Here is a 25605-nt window from a genome sequence, read left to right on the forward strand (position 1 = left end):
AACGAAATTTATTGAAGGGGTGAATGGTATGGCACAAGTTGTTGTGGGACTTGTCACGGCCTTTGTAAGGCGACACTTTTGAGTGCTTTTGTCTTCACTGAAAGCTCGATGCAGTTTGCTGCGTTTGCATGGTAAAGGAAACTGGGTCCCTTTGGTTTGAAGTATTGCCGATGTGTTGATGTGATTTTGTCCGATTGTCTTTGAGAATCAATAGCGAAATACAAGCAGTTGAACCTAAAAAAAAAGACCATATCGACACTTCGACACTTCGGACTAACTAATTGCTAATGTACTTATGCAGCCGTATTAAGTTTTTTATAGAAAAAATTCTTCGGAGATCGAAGACCGTCAATGTGCCGAAGGCGACCTGTAAAAAAGGCAATATACACTACAAAAATGACAAAAACGGACACTTTCTCAATGGCGATATATTTAGTGGCCATTTCAAGCTTTAGAGCGTCGATAACTTGGCATACGTGCGACGATTTTCTGGAGAACAGTATAATGAAAACTGCATCGTACATATGTACATAACATTGTTAGTTATTAATTAGAGTGTTTTTTAATTACATATGCTATAAAAAATGTATGATATAAATATAAAATTTTAAAACACAACTTAGAGGACAACCCATTGGAAATAATTTCCTTACCCAACGATGAAACTATAACATCCATTATTAATTTCCTAAAAGCCACCGATCTCTGCCATAAAATAAACTCTAACATAAGCACAAATATATGTAAGGTACGATGGAGAGTTACAGAGGTTTAACAGCAGCAAGCGGACAGATGATCATGAACAGCAGAGTTTAACAGCAGAACAACAGAGAGCACAGCAGACAGCAGAATAGAAGAGCACAGGAGAGAGACACAGTTGAAGTTGGAGAATCGACGAAGCAGCAGAGAGAGAGAGAAATCAAGTGAACCGAAGCAGCAGATTAAGACTAGAATAATTGTGACTTTTCCAAACTACTTTTAATTTAAAATAATCAATCAATTTAGTTGAGTAAACCCAATCAACTCACATACTTATATACTATATAAATATTCTTCACAAATCAACTTAGCCCAATATATAAATATTTGAATACAAAGCTGAAGGTCAAATAGCTATAGTTAGTTTTAGTGTTGAATATAATATTATATTACCGATCAACTTTAATATAAATAAAATAAAAAATTTTTAAACTTCACTTTTGGTTACCTTAAACTTCGATTATCAATGCAATGTAAAAGTTATTTTTTAAAAGAATATAAAATTGATTGTAAATATAATTATAAATATCCACCAACTACATGTGGCTTCTATAGAAATATAATATCAAAATCGTTATCCGATTGCAAAAATTGATAAACTTTTAGAGTAAAATGAAAAATAAATATATAATTTTTGATGTTCCTTACGATAACGTTTGCCTTTGACATTATAGAAGTTGATTTCATTCTGATCCCTCAAAGTATCTTGCGAGATATAGTTTCTTGATTGATAAAATAATATTATTTTAATAATATTGTCTTTTCTCTGATTTCTGCACAACTTTTCAGGTACACCACTTTTTGATTGGCAAGAACACCCTAATGCACATACATATTTACTGGTATATGTATATTTAAAATATAAAATTTTGATTTATATTTCAGTTTATTTGCTGTATGGTATCCTTTTTTTGTGGCATTGGCTTCCTGTTTGAATGGTTTGGGGTTTTTGTTTTCCAGTAAATTTAATTAAAGCTGCAGCCTTTTGTTTGAGCGATTTGTGCGCGATAAAATTGGCGCTCGAACGTGACAAACGACAATGAAGTTAAAGTCGAGAGTAAACACACAAAGAGTCAGCACACACACACACACACACACAGAGAGAGAGTAAACGTAAACCCTCCCTCCTCTTTGGCCCACTTTGCTGTTGTTGTTTGCATTTTATCGTGATGTACAGTCAGAGGCAAAACTCCACCCGGAATATACCGTGACTCGACCGGTCTCCCTTTTTATTTTCTGTCTTAAAGTTGTTAATCTTTAAGACCTTTTGGAGGTAAATCCCAAGTTGGTCAGATTTATTCATTACCAAAGAGAGTTACGAGGCTGGGATTAAATATTTAGAGAGCGTGTGAAAGGCTACGAAAATAGCCAGAGCAACTTATGGAGATTGGGAGAGAGATTGAGAGAGAGAGAATGAGAGGGGGAGAGAGAGAGAGGGTGAGGTATGGTGTAAGTGTGGGGTTAAAGGCAACTTCTGAATCTTTTCTTCTTGCAATTTGCACTCAATTGCAATTTCCGTTTGCCGTTGCCGTTGCCATTTGCTACGTGCCTTTAGCGTTACCTCTACAGCCAAACCCTCCTCCCCCCTCCAACCACCAACATCAAGCCCCACCCCCTTTTTGCTCACTTACACTGTGCAGGACGTGCAGAAATTTGTTTTGCCATTTTTGGTTAGTTGGCATTGTTGTTGGCACTTCTTTTTTAAATATCAATATAAAACGTGACAGAAAGGCACTCGGTTTTCCAAGACTTACTCCTTTTTTTTTTGGGTTTTCCTTTTATTTTGTGGGCCGAAATGAAAGGCAACATTTTGATACAATTTGTGGTAGTCGCAACATTTCAAGCATTAGGCAAATCTTAAGAGCATTTAAATTATTTCTAAGCCGATTTCAGACATAAGCGGCTACAACATGAACCAAATTTTGGGTTACCGCTAAATTTTGCCTCAAAAATCCCCTTACATTTTGGTGAATATGTGTGTGTGTGTGTGTGAGAGAGAGATGTACCCCCGTGTATGTGTGTGTGGACTACTTTCTATTGCCAGCAGCTCTTGAAGATTAAGAAAACTCTCCGCTTCTCATGGAAATTAGAAAAAAAACTCACATTCGAATCGAATCGAATCAACCCAAAGAGTTTGTGCGATAATCCTAGTCCTAGCTATGTAGGTATATTTTCCCTACATCATTCGTTTCCTATTCTAGTTTAGGCATACTGAAGTGTTCCATGAGCTGAGCTTTTGGGCCATCTGTAAAGCAAAAATACAAGGTCGAAGCCAACATGAGAGTGAAATGGCAGGCAGAAGAAGGCATTTCCGATCCTATAGAGAATATATATTCTTGATAAGGATCATCAACCAAGTCGACCTAGCCATACCAGTTCGTTCGCCCGCATGAACACCACCACATCTCGGAGACTATAGAAACTAAGTTCCACAAAGTTGGTATGTAGACTCAAATTTTTGCCATGTCTCATGTCTCCCGATGTTTTTTCCCAACATTTCTAATATCAAGCAAACTTAGCAAATTGATTTTAAATTAAATTTGAACTGAAATTGGACAAAATTGGCCTTTCGTTGGTGGTGGCAGAATGTGAAAAGTAATTTTATACAGTTGGTCTTACAAATTAAAAAAAATATTTTACTTGGTTTATGGCATACCAAAAAACGACTTGCTTATTTTATTTTTCTGCTGCTTAAAACTATAGGTGTGAATTTTTATTTATTTAACCCGAATTCTAAGGCCAAACTGAATAAATTTGTATAATTTTTTCATAATTTTGTTCCTTTAATATACTGTCGAATTTAAACTAGAAGATAGACACTAACCATACCCATGCTTTACTGTATTTTTGTCCAAAGCATTGGTACTAATTTTCAATCTAAGTGCACAGATTTACGATGTTCATCGATTTAATGTAAAAAACAAACTTTTCACCAAATGTTGCATCAATTTTTTCTGAAGAAAAGTCGGCTCACGACAGACTTATGGACCCCTAGAACTTATCTCCGATCTTTACATAGTTTGCCATTAAAAATCGTAATGTATATTGGGTTTTCTGGGAAGTGGGATATTGGAATCGGTATAACATACTTCTTATGGCATTTTGGACAATTGTTTAATTAGAATTAGCTGAATACTTTTCTCAAATATGTATCGCTAATTGGAATGATCACTTCGGGACGCTCAGCATTACAGATAATAACTTGCCAACAGTTTTATGTCTTTGAGAGAAAAAGCGTTGTTGAATTTGTCGTCTAACTGGAGTGGACTTTGCCAGATGGCTACTCGTTTTATATTGAACATATCCAGAAATTCCCCTCATGGAACTACTGACTAATTGAATGTCAAAAGGTGTAACAATTGCTATATAAGTAGAAGGGATAGCTTCCACAATCTGTTTTCTGTTCAGGCGAATTTTTGCAAAATTGTTTCCCTTTCGAACGGAATAATGCAAAGGCATTCTCATCAACTGAAGTTTGTCAACAGATGAACCATATCATAATCGGATTGACCAGTTGAGAAGATGCACTGGATTGCCGGGAGAGGGTTCAAACTGGTCGGTGACTCAACTTGGACTGAATGGTCGTGTGCAAGAATCGGTTCATCGACTCACATCATGGTTGGGTCTCTCTCTCTCTCTCTCTCTCTTTCTCCCTTTTGTTACCTATACGAATATTGTTGGTTGCGTGGACAAATTCGCAACCGTCGTACAAAAGGGGCGGAGGTCACCTCCCGTCCCCCCCTCCACCCATCTAGTTTCATCAAAATACAAAATGCATACCTACATACATATAATGTTGGTTTTGCCATTGCCTTTGCCTTTGCCATTGCCATTGCCTTTGAGTTGCAGTTGCAGCTGGTTCTAGTACGAGTTCTAGTAGAGAGAGTTTGAGATGAGTTGCTCTTATGAATAGGTTTTTGTTGGTTCCGACCCCAAATCCCTCCCCCTTGGGTATGTGTGTGTGAATGGAGTTTCGCATTAGTGACGGCGCTTTGCATTCACCCGTCATGTGTGGCTAGAATTCACAGTGCATTCCATAAAGGGTAAGAGCCAAACGGAAGTGGGCAAAAATGAATCTGAAAGGTAGCATGGGGTTAGTGGTCAGGGGGGTGGAGAATGGAGAATGCGGGGAATAGGATCTCGTTATGAATGCATAAATTTTATTATGCACAAATTCTATTTACATCCTGACACGCAATGTGCAATGTTTCATATGACCAATCCAAAGAGGGTAAATTGAAATGTTTCTGGACAATTGAAAGGCATTTAATTTGTATGAATATGAATTTAATTTATTATTTCTTAAAAGTAATTTTTTTTTTTTTCACTTATCTAAGAGCTCTTCCATTCGTTTTTACACTTGATTCAATGTTTTTTTTGGTTATTTATTAAACATCTAAAAAATGTGTTAAAAACAAATTGAAAACTCCTCGTATTTAATATTTGTTGGTTAACTATTTCGTGTTTGTATTTTAGTTAAAACATATGGCCAACAAAATGTGTTGAATTTGGCTTGTGGCTAAGCCGCACAGCCATCAAGCCCACAATTATTGGCCCCGAAGAACATTAATTAAACATTTTCTACATCAAATTTTTGCCAGAAAATCTGTGAATATTTCCCAGAAAATCCCGAAAACATCATCGCAACCAAATCTCGGTAAGGCCACACACACACACACACACACACCGAAACCTACATAGTTGCCATACATTGACATGAGAAGGGGGAAGGGGGAAGGGGGTTGTGGAATAAAAAGGGGTTGGGATGATAGAATGATGATGGCTTGCTGTTTATAAACCGAGCCGAGTCTCTTGCTCTCTATGATGATTGCTTCCCTAAGCCCCAAACACCGACATTGACATGGTCCAGTGGCCATAAATCAACAGCTGCAAAACGAAAATTTTGTGGGCATGTCAGAAGCAGGAGTAGAAATAGAAACTACAGCATTTACAACGACGAAGAGCTAACTAAAGCTGCCCCCAAAAAGTGTGGACAACAGACTAAGAGGGTCCAAACCTCGGACATTCCTAGTGCTCTGGCTAAGTCCAAATTCAAATCCATGCCCATATCCATACCCTTGTGCCTTTTGCGGTTGAATTAAGTCAAAACCAAAAAAAGAAACAAAAAAATACAATGAGCAAATTTTCAAAAGAACGACTTTAAGATATCCTAGAGTAAAAGGCAAATCATTTTGGAGTAACCAGCAAAGTGTCTGACTTTCTCTTTAATCATAGGTTTCTCTTCTTTTTGCTTTAGATTTTTTTTGTATTTATTTATATAGATGCTGATATACCCTTTTATTCAGTGGCTTAGTTGGCATATAAAACACAAAGGGCAACAGCAACAAAAAACTAAACAGGCAGTGAGAGCTCTCGCTCTTGCTTAGATTACGCATACGCCGTGTTGAGCAGAAGTCCCCGAGTGCAGGCCCTGAATGAGGTCGAGAAAAGAAAGTGCAACTAAACACATACACACACACACACACACACGCACACGTTGGGGGTGCAGGGGTGGAAAAAGGAGCAACGCAAAATGTAAATGGGCTTTTCACAAAATGAATATTAAATTGCAAGCCGTCGTCAAAAGCCGCTCTAGTAGTCTAAACAGGGGCAGGGGCCAAGACAGGGACAGGCTTGTATTAAGAGCCAAGTGTTAGACATGTCTGAGCCGACATTTACATGGCACACACACGTGTGTGTATCTATGTGTGTGTGTGTGTGTGTACCGTATCGCATCGTATACACATATGTTTCCTTCTCTTTCACATTGCCTGCTGGTGTTCATTATTTTTGTTCGTTTTGTATTTTCTCTCTTTTTGCCATTTTTTTTTTTGTTTTCTTGTTAATTGAAATCTTTGAAAATGCTTCATTTCCTTTCTTTGGCTTTGACAAAAGATTCTGTATATTTTGGTACAACTATTTTTTTTACTTTTAATAACCCTTCCTACCCTCCCTACCTGTAGTTGAGTCTTTGGCTTAGGTTAATTGTTAAGAAAGGAAAAGGCATAAGGGAATGTCCTTTCGAATACTTTAAAATTTGTAAACTACTGTACTTTAGTTGCACTCCGAATTGAAGAAAAATTGCTGGCATCTTTTGCCTAAGAGCAGCATGTGGCTGTGGAATTTTTAGCCATTTGCCTGCTACCATCTTTGGGAGCTCTGATGGAGTGGGTGGGCGGGTGGTTTGATGGTGCATATATGACATGGCATATGCATTGTTTTCAAAATGATTTGCGGTTCTAATTCTTCCATGGGTGAGAGTAGAGGCAACAGTGGCAGTGGAAAGAAAGTTATGCATTGTTGCCATACTTTGTCGTCCTCCATCTTTCCAGTTGTCGTTTCTTATTTTTGTGGGTTTTGCTGCTGCTGTTGCTTTTGTTGCCATCATCAACATCATCATCATCATCATCTACATCATCGTCATCAAAGTATGAAACTCTTGGAGCAGGGGGCACGTTAAGGCATGGCAAATGCCACCACAAACCGCATGTAGCTCCAGTTTTGCAGTTTCTTCTTGCTGCCTGCCTGCAGGACCATCTCATTTCTCTCTCTCCCTCTTCATATGAGTGTGTGTGTGTGTGTGTGTGATTGTATATGAGTTGCATATAAGTCGTGGCGCCAAAAACAAAAGCAGAAAACTTGTTCGCTCGGTTCAACATTTCATCCGCTTGAAAATATATTCACTTCCCAACAAGAATTCCCCCTTTCCCACTGTTGTATGTACATATATGTCCTTCTGTTTCTTCTCATCATTTGTCTGCCGTTTGTATTTGAGCATTTCGGTATTTGAGTTTTGAGTCTCTTTTACACACACACACAAAGCACCCATCTTCCATCACTCGATTCCAAGAAAATGCCAGCCACAACATGAGCAAAGGCAAGCAGCATGAAAAGTTTGCCAAGTAAATTTTTAATTGAAACTCACATGGCAAAACTCACACAAAAATTTTGTCACTGCCAAAATTTGATAATTCAAATGTGCAGCTTGTTTAAATATTTGATAGTCTCTCACTTACACATCATTCTACATACATCTCTGGCTTTGTCTCAGTCTCTATCTCAGTCTCAGTCTCCGTCTCTCTGGCTGTCTTTTGGCAATTAAATTGCATTTGTCGAAATCAATTAAAATGTCATTCTTTCAAATTTATCACCTGCAAAACGAAACGTTTTGTGTCCAGGCAACTGGACTTGAAGTTTTATTTTTGGCTTCGCCTGTTGCCTTTCCTTCTCGTACCTTACCGAGCGAAAGAGTAGTGCATCAATTACTTTGCAACAAACTTTAACTTTGTTGCTATGAAGAAGTTTAAACAACTCCCCCGACCTTCCCATAGCCCCTCTCCCGTCCTCTGTATGTACTGCATCTCTAGTCAATTGAAGGCAATGGCTAAGAGGAAAAAACCTACGGCTAAAGTTAACAAATTTTTCTCTTTTCTTAGCAACAAGCAAAAGTTGAGGTAAGTTGTGTTCTGAAGTTGCAAGTTTTTTACTCCTCAACACATATACACACACACACACACACACACACAGAGAGTGTAAGAGAAAAAGATACTGATGAGACTCACGCACAGCCCACAAAAGTGTGCTATATAATTTTAGAAATGAACGATCGTCGTATATATAAAAAATGCATGAAGTGAAAATAAATATCCATAGAGCCGAGAGCCATGACAGCTAGTGCTCTATTACAATTTTTAATCATTTACTTCTTTAATCATACTATCATTTGATTCTAATAAGAAAAACGTTTATTTTTAAGAAGTAGAGGTTTAGCACTCTTGAACTTAGATAATAGAAAATTTTGGCAGTGTTTTGAGCTAAACTTCTATTTATTGTCTTGAATATTAATCTTGTATAAATACAATTATTTTAAAATAGAGAGAACGAAATTCTTGTGGGCTCAAAATGATTGAAAAATCTTAAATTTCGATTTACAAAAGAGAGTTTTGGAAAGAAATCGGGCTTTAGATCTGACAGATTAGGAGTTTCGTAGACAACTAGGAATTGTATTGGGTCGGTTTCTCTTAAAGGGAAGGGTAAAAATATGTGTACTTACTATTTCAATTTCTCAAATACTTCGAAGCATGGACGGATACAGCGGGAGAGTCAGTTCTGGACATTCTGGAAACGTCAATATTTGGAACAATGTTTCATCTGTTTATATGGAATCTTCGAATTGGTCGGTCAATTTTGATAAATTCTTAATCTAATAACATGGACCGCTCGAAAAATTACTGCATTTTTTAAGCTGAAAATCTTCATTTTTTTGTCGGACATACCACGAAACTATATCCTAGTTACCCAAGCCCTTAAGAGGGTAACCTTTTTTTATTTTATTATTTTTCATTTCCATTTCCCATGTTCAACCAATTCTTAACTCTTTTGCATTGAGTTTTCTTTCAATTCCATTTTTATTGCATTTTTACTAGTGATGGAATGAGGCAAAGTTTTGACTCTTGTTATTACTACTTTCAATGAAGTTCGAACTCGCTTCTCGTTAGACACTAAGAATCAGTAAAACGGCTTTGATTCTGTAAAGTTTCAAGCAAAACGATAAAGTTAACTTTAAGTCCATGATGTCATGATGTTTGCTTTGAGGTTTGTCGCCTGACATTTAGACTGAATTCAAAATTTTTTGCATACAACAAATATTTTTCAACAACTTCTCAATCGTTAGCTTTTTCTTTCTCTCCCTCTCTCTCTCTCTCTCTCTCTCTGTATGTCTATCGTTATGTGTGTTTGTGAAAGAGCTGTGCATCTAAACCAAATTTACGTGCAGTTCAAACTAAAATCAGTGCCCTGCTGCGTGGGCTAACCGGTTAGTAGGGATCGGGTCTAGAGGATGAGGATGTAAGGTCTGGTAGTTTTGCAGTTTATTTTTACAAATTTGCAAATGTCGTGGCACTAGTGCCTTTCTTTTGTTGCTGCTGCTGCTGCTGCTCTTGTTCCTAGTTGTTAGCTGTTTGACTTGATTTATTTGGCAAACGCGCCAAACGCATGTAAACAAGAAGGCCAAAGCAGAGAGATAGAGAGAGAGAGGATGAGAGTGCACTAAGAGCACTGGGTGCACATGTCTAGTGGCGTTTGCCACTTATGAAAATCGCAAAATAAACCAAGTGTATCCTATCCAATGATCAGACCCTTGAAAATAATCAGCCTTCAAATGACGATACTCTATCATAAAAGTTTTTTAAACTTCTGATTGTTAAAACCAATTTAACACAGCTAAATTAATAACTAAAAAAGGCTTTTTATACCATACACCCATAGGGTGAAATGGTATATTAAAGTCGCCAAAATGTATGTAACAGGCAGAAGGAAGCATCTCCGACCCCACAAAGTATATATATTCTTGATCAGGATCAACAACCGAGTCGATCTAGCCATGTCCGTCTGTCCGTCCGTCTGTCCGTCTGTCCGTCCGTCCGTCTGTCCGTCCGTCCGTCTGTCCGTATGAACACCTAGATCTCGGAGACTGTAAGAGCTAGAGCCACCAAATTTGGTATGTAGACTCGTGTAGTATGTAGAGTGATCAAGTTTATTTCAAATTTTTGCCACGCCCCTTTCCGCCCCCGCAATTTAAAAAAAGCGTTTATCTCCAAAACTAGTCCAGCTAGAGACACCATATTTGGTATGTATATTCGCTTAGTAAATGCACACATTTTAAATGTATAAAAATTTTGCCACGCCCTTCTCCGCCCCCGTAATTTGAAAAACTTAATTATCTCCCGTATTTTTTTACCGTATGCAATCAAATTTGGCACAATTACATTTAATACTAATATCTAGCAAAATACTAAAGGGAAAAAAAACAAACAAAAAACAGTCGAGTTATGCATATAAACGTTTTTCCATAAGGCCGGAGTTGGCCGTTGGCTGGTGGGGGCGCTAGGGTGCTCGTATGATTGAGTGAGCGAGATACTAAGATATGCTTATAAGAAGCATGTGAAAATGCATTTGTTTAATAAAGTTGAAATATTTGCTTTACTGGTGTATGGTATACCTAAGTCGGCGAGACGACTTACTTACTTCATTTTTATTGATTTTAATTAAACATTTTATGTAATTTCCAACAAATGCTCAAAAAAACGTCTGATTTCGTTTAGCGTAAACTGAGAGCAATTCCTCAACGTTTTCGAATTTGTTGTTCTCAACTCCAAGAGAAATGTCAATCGTTTTCATTTTTGAAGCTAAGTTCAAAACACTTTTGTTTCGCCTACTTTATCAGCTTACAGGGTGATTTAATTTTGAGTGCAAATCCCAACGAAAATAACTTTTGTTTCTGTTTCATGAAATGAAATTAGAATTTTCACACAATTTTAATCATTTTGACTAAAATCTTTTTAAAACGAGAACAGATCAATTTCATTTCAATTACTTTCACACGTTTTACCGACTCAATTAAATTTTAGTTGCTTGCCAAGAATAATCCTTGTAAATCAATATTCAGAACGAAATTAGAATTACTTTCAACATAATACAGATTAATAGAAAAATATTTAAAAGTCATAAATTTTATGAATTGATTAGAAAATTTGCAATTACTTTCTATTCCAATGACTCAATGGCAAACGATTTAAAACCTAATAATTTGGCACGAAAGCGGAAGCGAGAGCAAGTTTTAAAACCGATTCCGACAAAAGTAAGAGGAATCGGAAACGAATATATTTGATTTGAAAAAGTTATTTGCAGTCATCGTTTCAATGCTAATGCATACACATATACTTAGTGCTTAAACTTTTATCAAGTTGCTTAGAATTTTGGTTAAGCATTAACCTTAATACCCTTTGATTGTCTTCCGTTTGATGGTGGCAAGTGTGTAAAGTTGAATGAATTTGTGAATTCTTTGGCTATTTCTGACTTCCAATTCAATAAGTTTTATCTAACATTTAATGGCTGGTCATTATTTGGCCACAACTACACATACATAAGTAGAAAGAGTTTTTCTAATGGCCTCAAAATAAATGGTCACAGATTAAAGGCAAAACCCGCAGACAACGAGCGGCCTTAACGTTCATTAATCGTCGCGACAAATGTCAGCGCAGAGATTTCGCTTATAGCCTCTTCCGACGACTCCACACCTCCCACACATCCCGCCCGCCCATCATTCTGGCGTTTCACAATCAGAGCTACACACTACAGACGAAACTATCAGAATAAATAACAAAACGTGACGTCCTAGTAACGTAACGTGCCATGGCTCACTTTCCGCCAACTGGCAACCGAACTGGCAACCCCTCCACCCCCTACAAGCTTCTCCAACCAGGCCCAGCCCCAAAAGGCCGCCTTGTTCCAGTGTATTCCTTGACTGCCTCTCTATGTGGCAGCGCTAGCAGCATTTGCCACAATAGCCACACAAAACGAAACTTTTCAGCCACGAAAATTGCACATAAAACTTAATTAGTTTTTTTCCTTGTTGTTGTGCTACCATTGTATGTATGTATGTGTGTGTGTGTGTGCATGCGTGTGTGTATGCCCTTCTTCTTCTTTTTTCTTTTTTTTTTTTTTTGTTCTTTCTTGTTGTGTGTGTTTCATGCTGTTTGGTCATTTTTATCATTTGCACTTAATTAATTAAGTTGTAGCATTTTTATTGCCTAACAACAACAACAACATATACAGACAAAAGAACCCGAACTAACTACAACTATTTAATAGATGTGTGTGTGTGTGTGTTTGCCTATATTGTAGTTGTCGTAATTAGTTGCTGTTACATACATAGTTTGTTGTGGCAGTTTAACTATCAAGAACAAAACTTTCGTAAATTTAAGAAGACCCCAAAAAGTATGCTATTAATATTTTGAGAGAGAGAGAGATATGACTGAAGACTGATTATATTACCGTAATTGCATATACACACACATATATATAGGGCATATGTGTATATACATATATAAATTGATCAACTTAGTACCCATTCGCTCTTGATTCACATAAAAATGAATGGCCAATGGGCTTGAAGTGCGGAGGTGTTGCAATTGGGAACGGGTATCAACCTGATATTCGACTTCAAGTACGTGTAATATCAATAAAATTAAGCTGAGACGAGGAGTCAGTTGAGCCAGTGGAGCCTTGCGTGCAATCATAAAAACGCGACAGTGCCACAACAATAAGCTGAAAGCCTCTTACATGTATTTTTATGCTTCCTGCCTCCCACACCCGTTCCCGTCGTCATTCACTCTTACATCTCCATTGCTCCAGTCCCATTCACATTCCCACTCACTGTGCCGCTTCTAATGCGACTTGAAAAGTCAACGACATCCGCTGCCTCGTGGCATCGCACAAACACACAAACACACAAACACACACACACACACATACAGGGAAAAGGCTTCTAAATGCGTCTCGTCATTGTTTTGCCCTATAGGAAAATAAAAAAAAAAAAGAGAAACGTAAACCATAACCCGAGCCAGTATCCACTTTTCTGCAAGTGCCAAAGCCAACGCCGCCGACTATGTCGATGACGATGACGATGTGCATGGTGGAATTAAGGGGGCGAGGGCGGAGGGGGTCCTAGAAAATGGGGTGGGGATTGATGTGCTGGTTTGCTGCACAGTGGTTGCAAGCCAAGAAATAAACCATTTGAAAGTAAAACACACGGATATAGACTGATCAAAATGAAATCTCTCAATTCCTTATGGCTCCTCAGTCGATCGATTATGATTATATTTAATTTGCTTAAATTGTATTCTTCATTATGCCATTGTCCATTGGCTTGTTCCACTGTACGTTGTTTCGCTGATGTTGTTCTCATCATCGTTATGTTGCTTTTGCTGTTGCTGCTGTTGTTGTCGCTCGAGTGCTGCTTAAATATGAAAAACTAACTCGCAGCTGCTTTTCACATTTTCCTGCACTTGACACTAAATTCACTTTGGCCAAGTAGGTGCTCCGTGCACTTGAAGCGCACTTTCACTTTGGCAACAAGCAACCAACCAACCAACCAACCAACCAACGAAACGACCAACCGACCGACCAACTGAACGACCGACCAGCCAGCCAGCCGACCCTGCTCTCCTTCACACATGTGCGTTGCGTGTGTTTGCTTTTGCTATGCAGGTGCACAATGTATGTACATATATTTATTTTATTACTTAAATAAATTACAAAATTGTAGTCGGTTAACCGAAAGCCAAATGGCCACCCTGGCCCTGATGTTGCCTTCCATCTAGTTCGCTCTTCTTCTGGAATAGTTGAGGAGCTTAGCGCATAATATATTGTGACTGTAACCCTAGGAAGCTAGGAGAAGGCACAACGGCAATGGCCACGCCACGGCAATGGCAACGCAACTATGGCAACAATCCTGGCGGCTAACTCACTAACTCGTTCGGGTTACTGGCGACTTACCAATGGCGACTGCTGTCTGCCAAGTGCCGCATTACAACTCTTAACTTAAAACAATGTTTTCGAGCAGGGGGATAGGATAGAATGTGAAATAGTTCAAAAACTCAAGGTTTTTTTTTGTTTGTTTTGTTTCCTTTTAAGCAATTTATCGAAAGAATGTCGCAGAGTTATGTATGCACATACCTGACATCGATTTTCAAATATTACTGAAAATTTTAAATGTATTTTCTAAACCAAAATGTATTTTATAAAGCTAAACTGAATTAGGCAGTGGCTTAAATTTGAACTTGTCTCAATTTTACTAGAAACAAGCAACCTTTTGCCATTTTATACTCTGTACTGTATTTCAGAACTATTTCTGTTTGTAATGTGTTTGTTGCTCTCGGTTACTAGAATTTGACAATATTCTCTGGCCTTATATGGCAACATGGCGTATACGTAATGCTTTGCGAAAAGAAATTTAAGCCTTTAAGGAGATTGAACCGTGCGACGGCCAGTTTCAAGACAATTAAACAAACCATTAAACTTAAAATTATCATATATTTATCAGTTCAAGTTCAATTTAGAGCATTTATTCCCCTTAATATTTTACAGTGCGAGCGAGTAGGCAAAATGGATACTAACTACTGGATACTTGGAAGATACGTTTAAAATTATATGTAAGAAGTTGTTTTTATTTTATCCACATAAACGATCATACTTAACCTAAAAATGTGTACTTTTTTCCTCGGAAATAGTTTTTGAAGCATATATATATATGCCCGGTGGGCCCTTTGGGTCCCAGTCCAGGCCTGAAGTGATCTGATATCAAATAAGATGAAAAAAACATAAATTTAATATCCAACTCCACGATCTAATTATACTTATACATTCACGATCAGCTCGAAAAGCCAAATCGATAGCAATTATTGCCTAATCATGAACAAGTTTGAAAATTTTTCGGATCTGACCACTATAACATAGAACTGCCACACAAATCAGCGTTCGAAAATCTACTTTTTTGAGAAATATCTTACTTGAAATATACAAAAAATCTTATTAAAGTAGGGTAAGCAGAAAAGTTTTCAAAAATTTTAAGAAATGGGCCAGTTTTATGACTGGCAATTGAATATGAAGGATCGTGGTTCAATTCCCCACCGTAGTATTTGGATGTTATTTATCGATTAACTAAAATAAAGAAATTTATTGAAGAAATTAACGATTTTTGAATGGTTCTCATTACACAAGGGTATACAAACGTCGGTGCAGCTTAGCTCGAAAAGTCTGATAATGAACACGTAACCTGCTCACGTTTGTTTCAATAAACTTCGAAGTAAAAATATAAAATTTTATCCAAAATTGGGTCCTAGCCGGCTTGAGGTCAAAATCTAATTAATTGTTAAGATTTTAAAACAAAGGCAGAAAGGTGAGCAGGTTGGTATTAATATTAAATAAATATTTTAAATAAAGGCTTAGGCCTTTTATCATTTAATCATATATACCCAAAATTTAACAAACTGAACTATTATTAACTTTTAACTAACAAACTTTTAACTTTACATACTATGTATATACATTTTTCATTGCACAAACACACAGAAAGTTGGCTATTGCTCCCACAGAAGATGAGGAATTTAATACCCTGGGCAATCAAAATCTAATTTTTGGACTATTTTATTGTTTCAACTTGTGAAATTTGCCAAGCAGCCAAACTAAAGAAAAGTTTTGTAGACATTTTCGGCTTATTAATGTTTTTGGAAATTGCACTTTTAGGGACTTGGATTATCTAGTTTGAGTATACATACTATAAGTAAATGCAATAAATAATCAGTGCTTGGTTTGAAATATAAGGAAATATACTCACCTATATTGGAGGCCATGGGTTGAAATCAAACTCAGATTTAGTTTAGTCTGGCTTTCAATGTCTTACGTATATTTTGTATTATCTTTATTTTCTATTTACAAATGAATTCAATTTATTTTTGTGTTTTTTTTTGTTTTCTTTTTGTTGAAAAAGTGTCTCTCAATTAGCTGTCATTTAAGTCCATTCAAATGTTTATTATATTTCTATAATCATTGTGTTATATGTGTGTGTATATATATATATATATATATATTGTGTATTTGATTACATTGCCATACGAAGAAAAGTGGGGGGGAAGAAGGGGGAAAAAAAAAGTTGATCAAATGCTGGTCAATTCGCTCTCATTAGCCATAGTAAGGAGCTTGAGTGGGGTAACTTGCTCTTCCACCCGACGAGGACGATGAACCAGATGACGATGGATTCTCGCTGAAGAGGCCTCCGAAATTCTTCGAGTTGAGTAGATCGCCGAGGCCACCACCGCCGCGATTGGAACCGCCACCGCCGCCGCCGCCACTGAGAAGGCTGCCGATGAAACTGCCGGCACCACCACCGCTAGAGCCACCTCCGTTATTGCCACCGCCAGATAGAACAGAGCCAAGAAGACCGCCCAGCAAATTGCTGGTGCCACCAGAAGAGGATGAGCCGCCACCGCCGCCGCCATTGCCGTAACCACCACTTGGCTGATAGCCACCATTTGCACCACCATTAGCAGCGCCGCCGCCACCACCGTTGCCGCCGCCCTGCAACTGTTTAGCTATCTGGCCTGCAATGATACCGGAGACAGCTTGACTCACAGCTGGATTGGAGAAGAAATTCGAAAAGAAACCGCCACCCTCTTTGTCCTTTGGCTTTTGTCCACCGCCGCCATTGTCGTAGCCAGGTGCTGGAGGGGTATAGCCAGGAACTGGTGGTTGATAGCCGCCAGCACCGCCGTTGCCCATATAGGGATTGTAGCCACCGTTTGGATTGTAGCCACCGGGATTGTAGCCGCCCGGCTGTGGTTGTGGTGGCTGATAGCCGCCATATGGATTATATGCTGCACCGCCACCATTAGCACCATTCGGATTTGAATTGGGTAGACTGGGATAGAGACTATGACCGCCAGCCGAGAAGCCACCACCATATCCACCGCCACCGTTACCGCCAGCGCCGCCACTGCCACCGCCGCCACCGTAGCCGGCACCACCCGCATCCGCATCGGGTAGCGGAGCGCTTGGTGAGTTTGGAGCGTATGAGTTGTGGGTACTGCCGCTGGTTACTTCTTCAGTTGTTGTTGTTGTACGTGGTAGGTAGTAGTAGTAGTAGCAGTAGTTTGTATTGGTAGTAGTTTGATTAGTGTGGTAAGGTTAGCCACAAGCGCACAACGCACAACGAAAAGCGATGAAAATGTACATAAAGAAAAACAAAAAAAGAAAACACAAACGAAAGAAGAAAAAAAAATATAAAGAGCGGTTTAATGAAAGGTAAAAGCAAAAGCAGATATGGGTAAATGGTAAAAGAATTGGGTCCAGGGGGAAGATCAGGGGAAGGGCGGCACTGGAAAAGGCCAACACTATGTTTCGATGATGCTCATTAGTCAACACTGTCTTTAAGTGTGGCCATACAAAGCTGAAGACGTCTCTACAAATTATTCACCAACACTGTGACTTAATAGAATGTCAATCCTTGTGACAATCATGAGGATTACCTACACATCATTGCCCAACACTATGCTTTAGTGTGACTGCAGCTTCATTTGCCAGTGTGGCCCTCTGTTCTCATTATTTAAACTTAGCTATGCTAAATAACCTTGGCTTATTATTAAATTCACTTTTTCGTTTTTTTGACTTCATTTTGATTAATTATTTTGCCTTTTCGATATTTGCTTTTCTTTGCTTTTTTCGTTTTTCTTTTTTTTTTTTGTCTGTTAATCTACACAACTTTGAGTTTTCTTTTTTTATTTTATATAGCTTAAGGTTTATAAGTCTTCGCTGCCTAATATATATATATATATATATATATATATATATTGTATATACTTTTAATGCTATGTACATTTTTTTTTTTTTTTGTTTGTTATCGTTTCAATTTTAGTATTAAATTGTTGTATTTAGTAAATACTTGAATACTTTTTGTTTTTTTTTTTTTGTTTCGGTTTTGGTTTTTAGTGGTATGCGCACCATTTATGCCATTTATGAAAAGATTAGTATCTCATGCATATACATATATCTGAATAAAAATGCTTTAGTTATGTCTGGTTTTGTGGTTATTTCGGTTCATGTAATACTGTTTAGTTGAGTTTTTTTTTTTGTAATGTTTAATAAAAGGAAATACCTTGGAAATTACTTTGCAAATCAATGAAAAATACCAAAAAATGATGCTCTAAATTTAAATTTAAAAAGTGAAATTGAAAAATTGTTCAACTATATTTTGAAGAAACGGACGGAGTAATTTAAGCTTATATGATGCAATGCTGGCGAAATGTTAAATTATTTTTAATTTGGTGACCCCGATGTTTTAATAATAGAAGAAAAAAAAAACAACTTTATGCTGAATGGCAGTTTTGCTTAGAATTCGATACCAATTGCATTTCGTTTTTCAACACTGCACATTTCTTTAAGTTTATTTAAATGTATTATTCATAGTGTGTATTCAATTTAATTTGTGTTTTATTTTCTTTTCCTCCTCAACAACTTAATATATATAATAAAATCGATTTGTAAAAACAAAAAAAAAAAAAATTAAAATTTGAAAACCATGATCCAATTACTAATTTAAAACTTTATCAAATATTATTAATTATTTTGCATTTTGTTTTTTTTTTTTTAGTTCGTTTTGTTTTTTCTTCGATTACATTTATCATTATTTTCGTGGGCTTTGAACATTTTTGAGAACTAGTTTTTTTTTTAGTTTTGCTTCACTTATTGGCTTTAGTTATTTTCCTTTTTTTTTGGTTTTTTGTTGGCAGCTTTTAAATTTGTTGCCTCTATAAATGCGAATTGTTTTGTTTTTTATTTTGATTTCAAGTTTCGGTTTTACCTATGTATTATTTTTTTTAAAACACCTTATATTTGAGTTTTTCGATTTTCGGTTTTTTTGTTTTCTGTTATTTTTTTGTTTTTGTTGTATAACTTTGTATATGTATACTTGGAGAGAATTGAAAGCATCAAATGTTCATTAGGATGCACTTGATGCTGCATCACTTCATCTCCGACTTAATCTTTCATTTAGCAGTCCCAAAGACCAGACAGACAGACTGACAGACAGAAGAGGGGTTAGGGGACAGAGATAATGATAGAGGAGCAGAGAGAGAGAGAGAGTGAGAGCGTTAACTCATTATGCATTTTGATTGACATGCGTATCCGTATCCTGTGTACGAGTATCTACAACAATCTGAGGTCCGGGTTTCGATTGCAACTAAAACTGGATACGGATCGAACAGTCTGGCTTTGGCTCTGGCTCTCGCTCTGAGTCTAGGTCTGGGTCTGGGTCTGGGTCTGGGTCTGGGTTTGAAATTGAGACTGGGAGTGGCAGCAGACAGGAGCAGCAGCAATAGAAGCTAAAAACTCAAAGAATCTTCTACAATTTCGATGGAGTCTGACCGCAAAAACGTAACATCAACAAAAATGAAATTAACATCAACATCAAAGTCGCTCAACCCCACTTGCCATGTGGGTATCTGTTTATGTGTGTATTTCCATGGGTGTGTGTGTGTGTGTGTGTGTGTGTGTGTTTGAGGGTTATTGAGGCTAGCCTGCGGCAAGGATTCTTTCTCCCCCACTTGCTCTCTCTCTCAATCTGTCTAAGCCCGAAATTAAATTCCAATTTAATTGAGCTGCAAAAAAGAAGCAGCCTTCTCCAGTGGCAGATAGACAGAATGAGAGAGAAAGTGGAAGAGGGGCACCATGGGATACACCACACAAATGAACTAACCCACACACACACACGCACACTTACACACACACACACACACACACAACAATATTAAATTGAAATTTGCCAACAATGTGAAAAAACATTCGCTCAAAGGCAAGTTGAGCTTTTTTTTCTCCCATTTTTTTTGGCAAGAACTTTTTGTTGTTAACAGGGTGTTCTTTCTCTTCATGCACACACACACACACACACATACACGCAGGGTAATTATGTGTGTAATTCTTTAAGTAGTCATCAACAGCTACTACTAATATTTATGCTCCTGCTGCTTGCTCCCGGACTGCCAAGCAAAAGTAAAAAATATATAAACTTAAAATCGAGAGAAAAGAAATAAAAGAAGACAAATTTGTTAATTATAAAATCAATAGGAGTAAAAAATATTTTAGTTTTGAATTGATCGTCATTTTGGTTGGCTGTTTTCCAGATTACATTGATTACGTGCGGAGGAGGAGGAGGAGCAGCTGCAGTACCAACAACCCAAGGGTATAGCTCGACGAGATTAGCGACGCCGCTGCCGAGGGATGCGCCTGGGTCTGGCGATTGTAGGGATTCTGTTGATTCTGATTTTGATACTGTGGCGGCGGTTTATTATACATATTGGCATTCTGATGATGGGAATTCGCATAGCCCTGATAATTGCTGCCATACGGGGCGAGACCACCGCCGCCGCCGCCCAGGATGCCCAATGTGGAGCTGGGCATGCCATTGAAGCCGCCGCCGCCGCCGACGAGACCGCCGCCACCACCATTGGGCGGTCCACCAGTACCGGATGGACTGCCGCCATTGAACGGTAGCTGGCCAAAAACGAAGGGTGGATTGTACGGATTCACCGGCTGTAGGCCATGCATGGGATAGCCCGGATTGAGGACGCTACCTGGATGATTGGGTTGTGGAAATTGTTGAAACGAGGGCGCCGAAGTGGGTGAGTTATATGGAAATATGGGCATATTGGGTATAATGGGCATATGATGCTTGGCACCGAACACATAATGCGGATCAATAACACCGGTGGATGAGGCGCCAGCCGCTCCGGCATTTGGATTCACTTTCGGTTGATCGATTTGGCCGCCATTGCTGGCACCATTCCCACCACCATTGATCACACCGTGGTTCAATTGATGGCCGCCATTTTGCTGTAGATTCGATGTATATGTGTTTAGTGTGGGATTCGATGAGGCAGGTGCAAATATATTATTCTCGGGGCCATTATTCAGACTTGATCCTGTTGGATCAATTAGTAAGCATGTGAGCATGTATGTGTTAAATATATCGATATACAGAGAGAGAGAGAGAGAGAAAGAAAGAGAAACATATGACATTTCATTCATGATTCCTTCGACTCGAATCCAAGTAACCAAGTTCGTTTGGAAGCATGCAAACGGATTGAGTCTGGGTGGTTGGGTGAGTGAGTGAAGCATTTGTCTAAGCAAAATGAGGCGATAAGGCAATGAGCGAATGATTCATAGACTGTTTTTGAGTGTGAGTGTGTGTGAAACAGATTTACATATAGCAAGTATACTTATGTATGTACTTGAGTATATAAGTATTATATAAAATACATTCAACACAAAAAGTGAACAAAATAAATAAAGCAAACATTAAATGCATCCTAATTGTTGGTTTTCTTTTTGTTATCTATAAATTCGCAAATCTTGTATTCCAAATTTTGTATATCCTTCTTAAGAGTAGAAAAATGGAGAGCAGTAACTCTGAATAGAATATTAGTTTTTCTTCCTAAAGTTTTAGAACTCTATGTTCTTCTGAAATTTACCTCAAAGTCTTCTTAGAAAACTCTCATCACCTGTTGAATAGTTGAATCTGCTAGAAGCAGATTTCAGGATGCAACTCACGCCAATGACCTGAAGGCCCCTTCAAATGTTCACCCTGTAACTGTAGCATTATCTTTACCTGGGAGACTATAGACTAAGACTAAACTCGCCTCGGAATGTAACCAAACGAACAACATACCAAGGTTAAGACTAAGACGAACTCTGTTAGTTATGTCCTTTTTAAAATCGACTCAAAGCTGAGACAAATTCATTTAGTTCTAATGGGTTTCAATTTGTTTTCAAAAGGATTTCATTTTCCATTTCTCACTCAATATAATTTTGAATCTATTTTATTACCACTCGAGATATATACTAGGCGATTTATGTTTATCTAGACTCGGCAAAGAAAGAGAAATCTGCCAAAAGAATATACAAAATTTTGAAATTTCAAAACATAAACAATTTTTGGAATTTTTTTGAAACAAAAACTAAATCTAACGCTACTAAATACTCGTTTTTTGAATTGTTTATAAAAGCATTTAAGATTGTCAAACAAAAGAAAATAGAAATTCCAAATAAAAGGACTTGTTTAAGAATAAACATCGGGTTCATCTGAAGCGGCTTCACCAAATCAGATGCACGAAAGAAAATATAATACAACTGTACTTTGGCACAAAACAACTAACCTAGCATATGACTAGAATTACTATCAGCCACACGCGTTGTGGGAAAAACACTTGTAATTGTAAACTAACCCAAACGATCACGACGGCAGGATGTCAAGTGGCCGACACCGTGCCCAAAATAATAATAATTTTTCAACCCCCGAATGCGTGGGTGTGAGTTGTACTAGAATAAGATCTCCTTAAGAACAATTGTTACCTCCTAGAGCCTAAGATTTCCTATATAAACTCCGTACTTTAGTAAATAAAATCAGTTCATATTTTGAATTCAACGAATGAAGATTGGGTTATTTTCCTTCTCCCGGAATCCCTATTCATTTTGGTCCTTCGAGCCGGATGGATCATGTTTGGTCCTTCGATAAAAAAGAACTCTGTAGTTTTCCCCCACCAGTGGTAAGAGACTCAGAGGTTCAATCAGCTCCTTAAGGTCTGAATTCTTATGATAAGATCAGATAAAGGTAGCAAAATAAAAAACTCTTGTTTTCCCCCACCAGTGGTAAGAGACAGAGTATAAAATTAAAGCAAAATATTATTGCTTAATAAATAAAAAATGCGTGCGTCTGAATTTAAAGGCAGTTTGGCTAGTGGAGCAACTGTAGTATCTTCAGCGGCGGGAGAGTTTTTAACCGATCTTAAAGGCAGTTTGGCTAGTGGAGCAACTGTAGTAATTTCGGCAGTGTGTATGTACACTAATATCGTTGCAAACGCTGTATGTAGTTGCAAGTAGGCAACAAAGATCAGCAGCAGAGCAATGAAACAGTTGCAATTAGCCAACAAAGGACAGCAGAAGAGCAATGAAATATTTGCAAAAAGGCAACACGTTAGCAGAAGAGCAACAACATAGTTTCAGAGACGAAAAGGATGGTGCCAGGTGGCCGCAGGAGCAGATCGGAGAGGCGAGCGGAGTTCGAACGAGTTTAAGGAGAGGCGAGCGGAGGCAAAGCATGGTTTTCTAACAATTTAAAGGTCGCTTAAATAAAAAACTAATTACATACTATACAAATAAATCCCACTTGCCCCATTTGGTGGCCCCTTGCAGAATGTTTAAGAATAAACATCGGGTTCATCTGAAGCGGCTTCACCAAATCAGATGCACGAAAGAAAATATAATACAACTGTACTTTGGCACAAAACAACTAACCTAGCATATGACTAGAATTACTATCAGCCACACGCGTTGTGGGAAAAACACTTGTAATTGTAAACTAACCCAAACGATCACGACGGCAGGATGTCAAGTGGCCGACACCGTGCCCAAAATAATAATAATTTTTCAACCCCCGAATGCGTGGGTGTGAGTTGTACTAGAATAAGATCTCCTTAAGAACAATTGTTACCTCCTAGAGCCTAAGATTTCCTATATAAACTCCGTACTTTAGTAAATAAAATCAGTTCATATTTTGAATTCAACGAATGAAGATTGGGTTATTTTCCTTCTCCCGGAATCCCTATTCAGACTTAAAAATAAATTCCGAAGAACAATAATAGATAGATATGTAATTTGAAAATAAAAAGTAAAGGAAAACCAAAAAAAAAAAAGAAAAGGAAAATAAATAAATACCTGACGGATTAACCGACGGTGAAGCATGGTTAGAGCTGGCTGAGGAGGAGCCCGTTTTGCGTTTACAGGTTGGAAAGCTGCCACAATCCTTGCCATCGCGTTGGTTGTAACTGCACGAATCGCTACTGATGACGCACTCCTCGGTGGGCAGACAGCCAATGTCACCGCAACCACGTCCATATTCTTCAGGCATCCAAAGTATATTTTTTATTTTTGTTTAAGTTGGTTTTTTTGGGGGAAGGACCAAGGTTGAGTTTGAAAATAATGAAAATTTATAAAAATAAAAAAAAAAAACAGAAGGAAATAATAATATAAGATATACACGAATAGTAGGTTATAATATTTATTGTTAGTAGTAGTAGGAGGAAAACGTTTTAGTTTGAGTTTTTGGTCAAAGAGATGAGAGATTATGAGAAGTTGATGGAGTCATGAATAAGTTAGTATATTGTGTAGAGACATACATATTATTGATTCAGAGAGAGCCTTCTTACAAAACTCAAAAAAAAAGGAAAACAAAATGTAGCTTATTTCACTTTCACAAATGATTGAAATATTCAAACTAAATACAGAAAACAAAATTTGATTTTCTTTCTCAAATTACGTATACGCACTCGAATAGGCATCCACTTGATTGCTTAGGACAACAACAATCAATGCCACAGCCAAGGGCAATGTCAACATCCTTCTACTCATTGAGGCCACGCCCATTTCCTTAATAAACCGTTGCCTGAAGCTTACGATTTTGGTATTTTCAATTGATGCTGCTAAAAGAGAAAGAAAAAAAAACAAATAAAAATGTGAAATAGACAATAGTACATATGAATGACAGTAGATTTATCATCTGGCTCTCTATCTGCATCTTTTTCATTTTGTTGGTATCATTATTATTATTTATATGCTGCTGCAGGAAAAAGACTTTACCACATATACATACATACATACAAAGAAGGCAGGCCATTGCTATTGCCAGAACCAAAAGCCAAAGCCAAGTTTATTTATCACATTGACAGCTGGCTCAAGTTCATTGCGGTTGCAGGATGCGCCAATAGACCAAATGGCGTCACATAAGTTTCCTTCAAAAAAAAGAACGCCCACCAATATTGAAGGAAGGAAAAACCCGTCTAAACAACTCATATACTACATTGCAGTAGAAATCGAGACAAACTACATCGATATTCCATCAATTCATTGAGTTTGGCTATACGATCTTTATATTCTGAATGTATTTAAATACATATATCCTGTTTTAAATCTATATATTTTTCTATAATCTAATAAGCAAGGGAAACCCCCAATTTAGTAGTAGGCCAACAAAGTGAAATGATAAAATCCCCTCCCTATACGGTAGGTATATCATTTCATTCCAAACTATGTGACCTTACATATTTAATATATGTGAATTTTTGTTGTCAAATTTATAGATAAGCTTTGAAATTTTTGTAAGACTAGAAGAAGGGGATTGTTTTATTGTTTAAATGAATTCGATTCCCATTCGTTTGACGGCAAACCAAATACATTCAATTGATGGATGATCAGCCTACGATCAGTTTGAGGAGAATTCTATAAATTCTATTCTATTCACCATCGACACTTCTTGAAGGAAAATACTCGACGACAGTTCAGCGATTCACCGATAACATGTGTCATCGTAATGTGTATACTTCAGGATATCCAAATAAAGTACGTCAATTGGCCGCAGAGCGCAATGCCAGAGCTCCAAGTATGATTTGAAACCTTCTGTTA

General features: G+C 37.6%; 1 protein-coding gene across 3 annotated transcripts in view; it reads right to left on the reverse strand.

The window, feature by feature from the left end:
* Positions 1-15973: 15973 nt before the first annotated feature.
* The window catches only part of LOC6641320 (glycine-rich cell wall structural protein 1.0), an 88225-nt gene continuing 78593 nt past the window's right edge, over positions 15974-25605 (reverse strand). The window contains exons 3-5 of one of the 3 annotated variants that reach the window (XM_023175393.2): positions 24474-24623; positions 23863-24045; positions 15974-17195 (exon numbers count right to left, since the gene is read on the reverse strand). In XM_023175393.2, the coding sequence (XP_023031161.1) occupies positions 16282-17195; positions 23863-24045; positions 24474-24570 (1194 nt within the window). In that variant the 5' untranslated portion in view covers positions 24571-24623 and the 3' untranslated portion in view covers positions 15974-16281. Of the gene's footprint in view, positions 17199-20204; positions 20724-23862; positions 24046-24473; positions 24627-25605 lie in introns of those variants that run through there. The other 2 variants (XM_023175391.2, XM_023175394.2) reach the window with 2 other exon arrangements.

This window comes from Drosophila willistoni, assembly GCF_018902025.1.
Source record: "Drosophila willistoni isolate 14030-0811.24 chromosome XL unlocalized genomic scaffold, UCI_dwil_1.1 Seg141, whole genome shotgun sequence".
Lineage (NCBI taxonomy): Eukaryota > Metazoa > Arthropoda > Insecta > Diptera > Drosophilidae > Drosophila > Drosophila willistoni.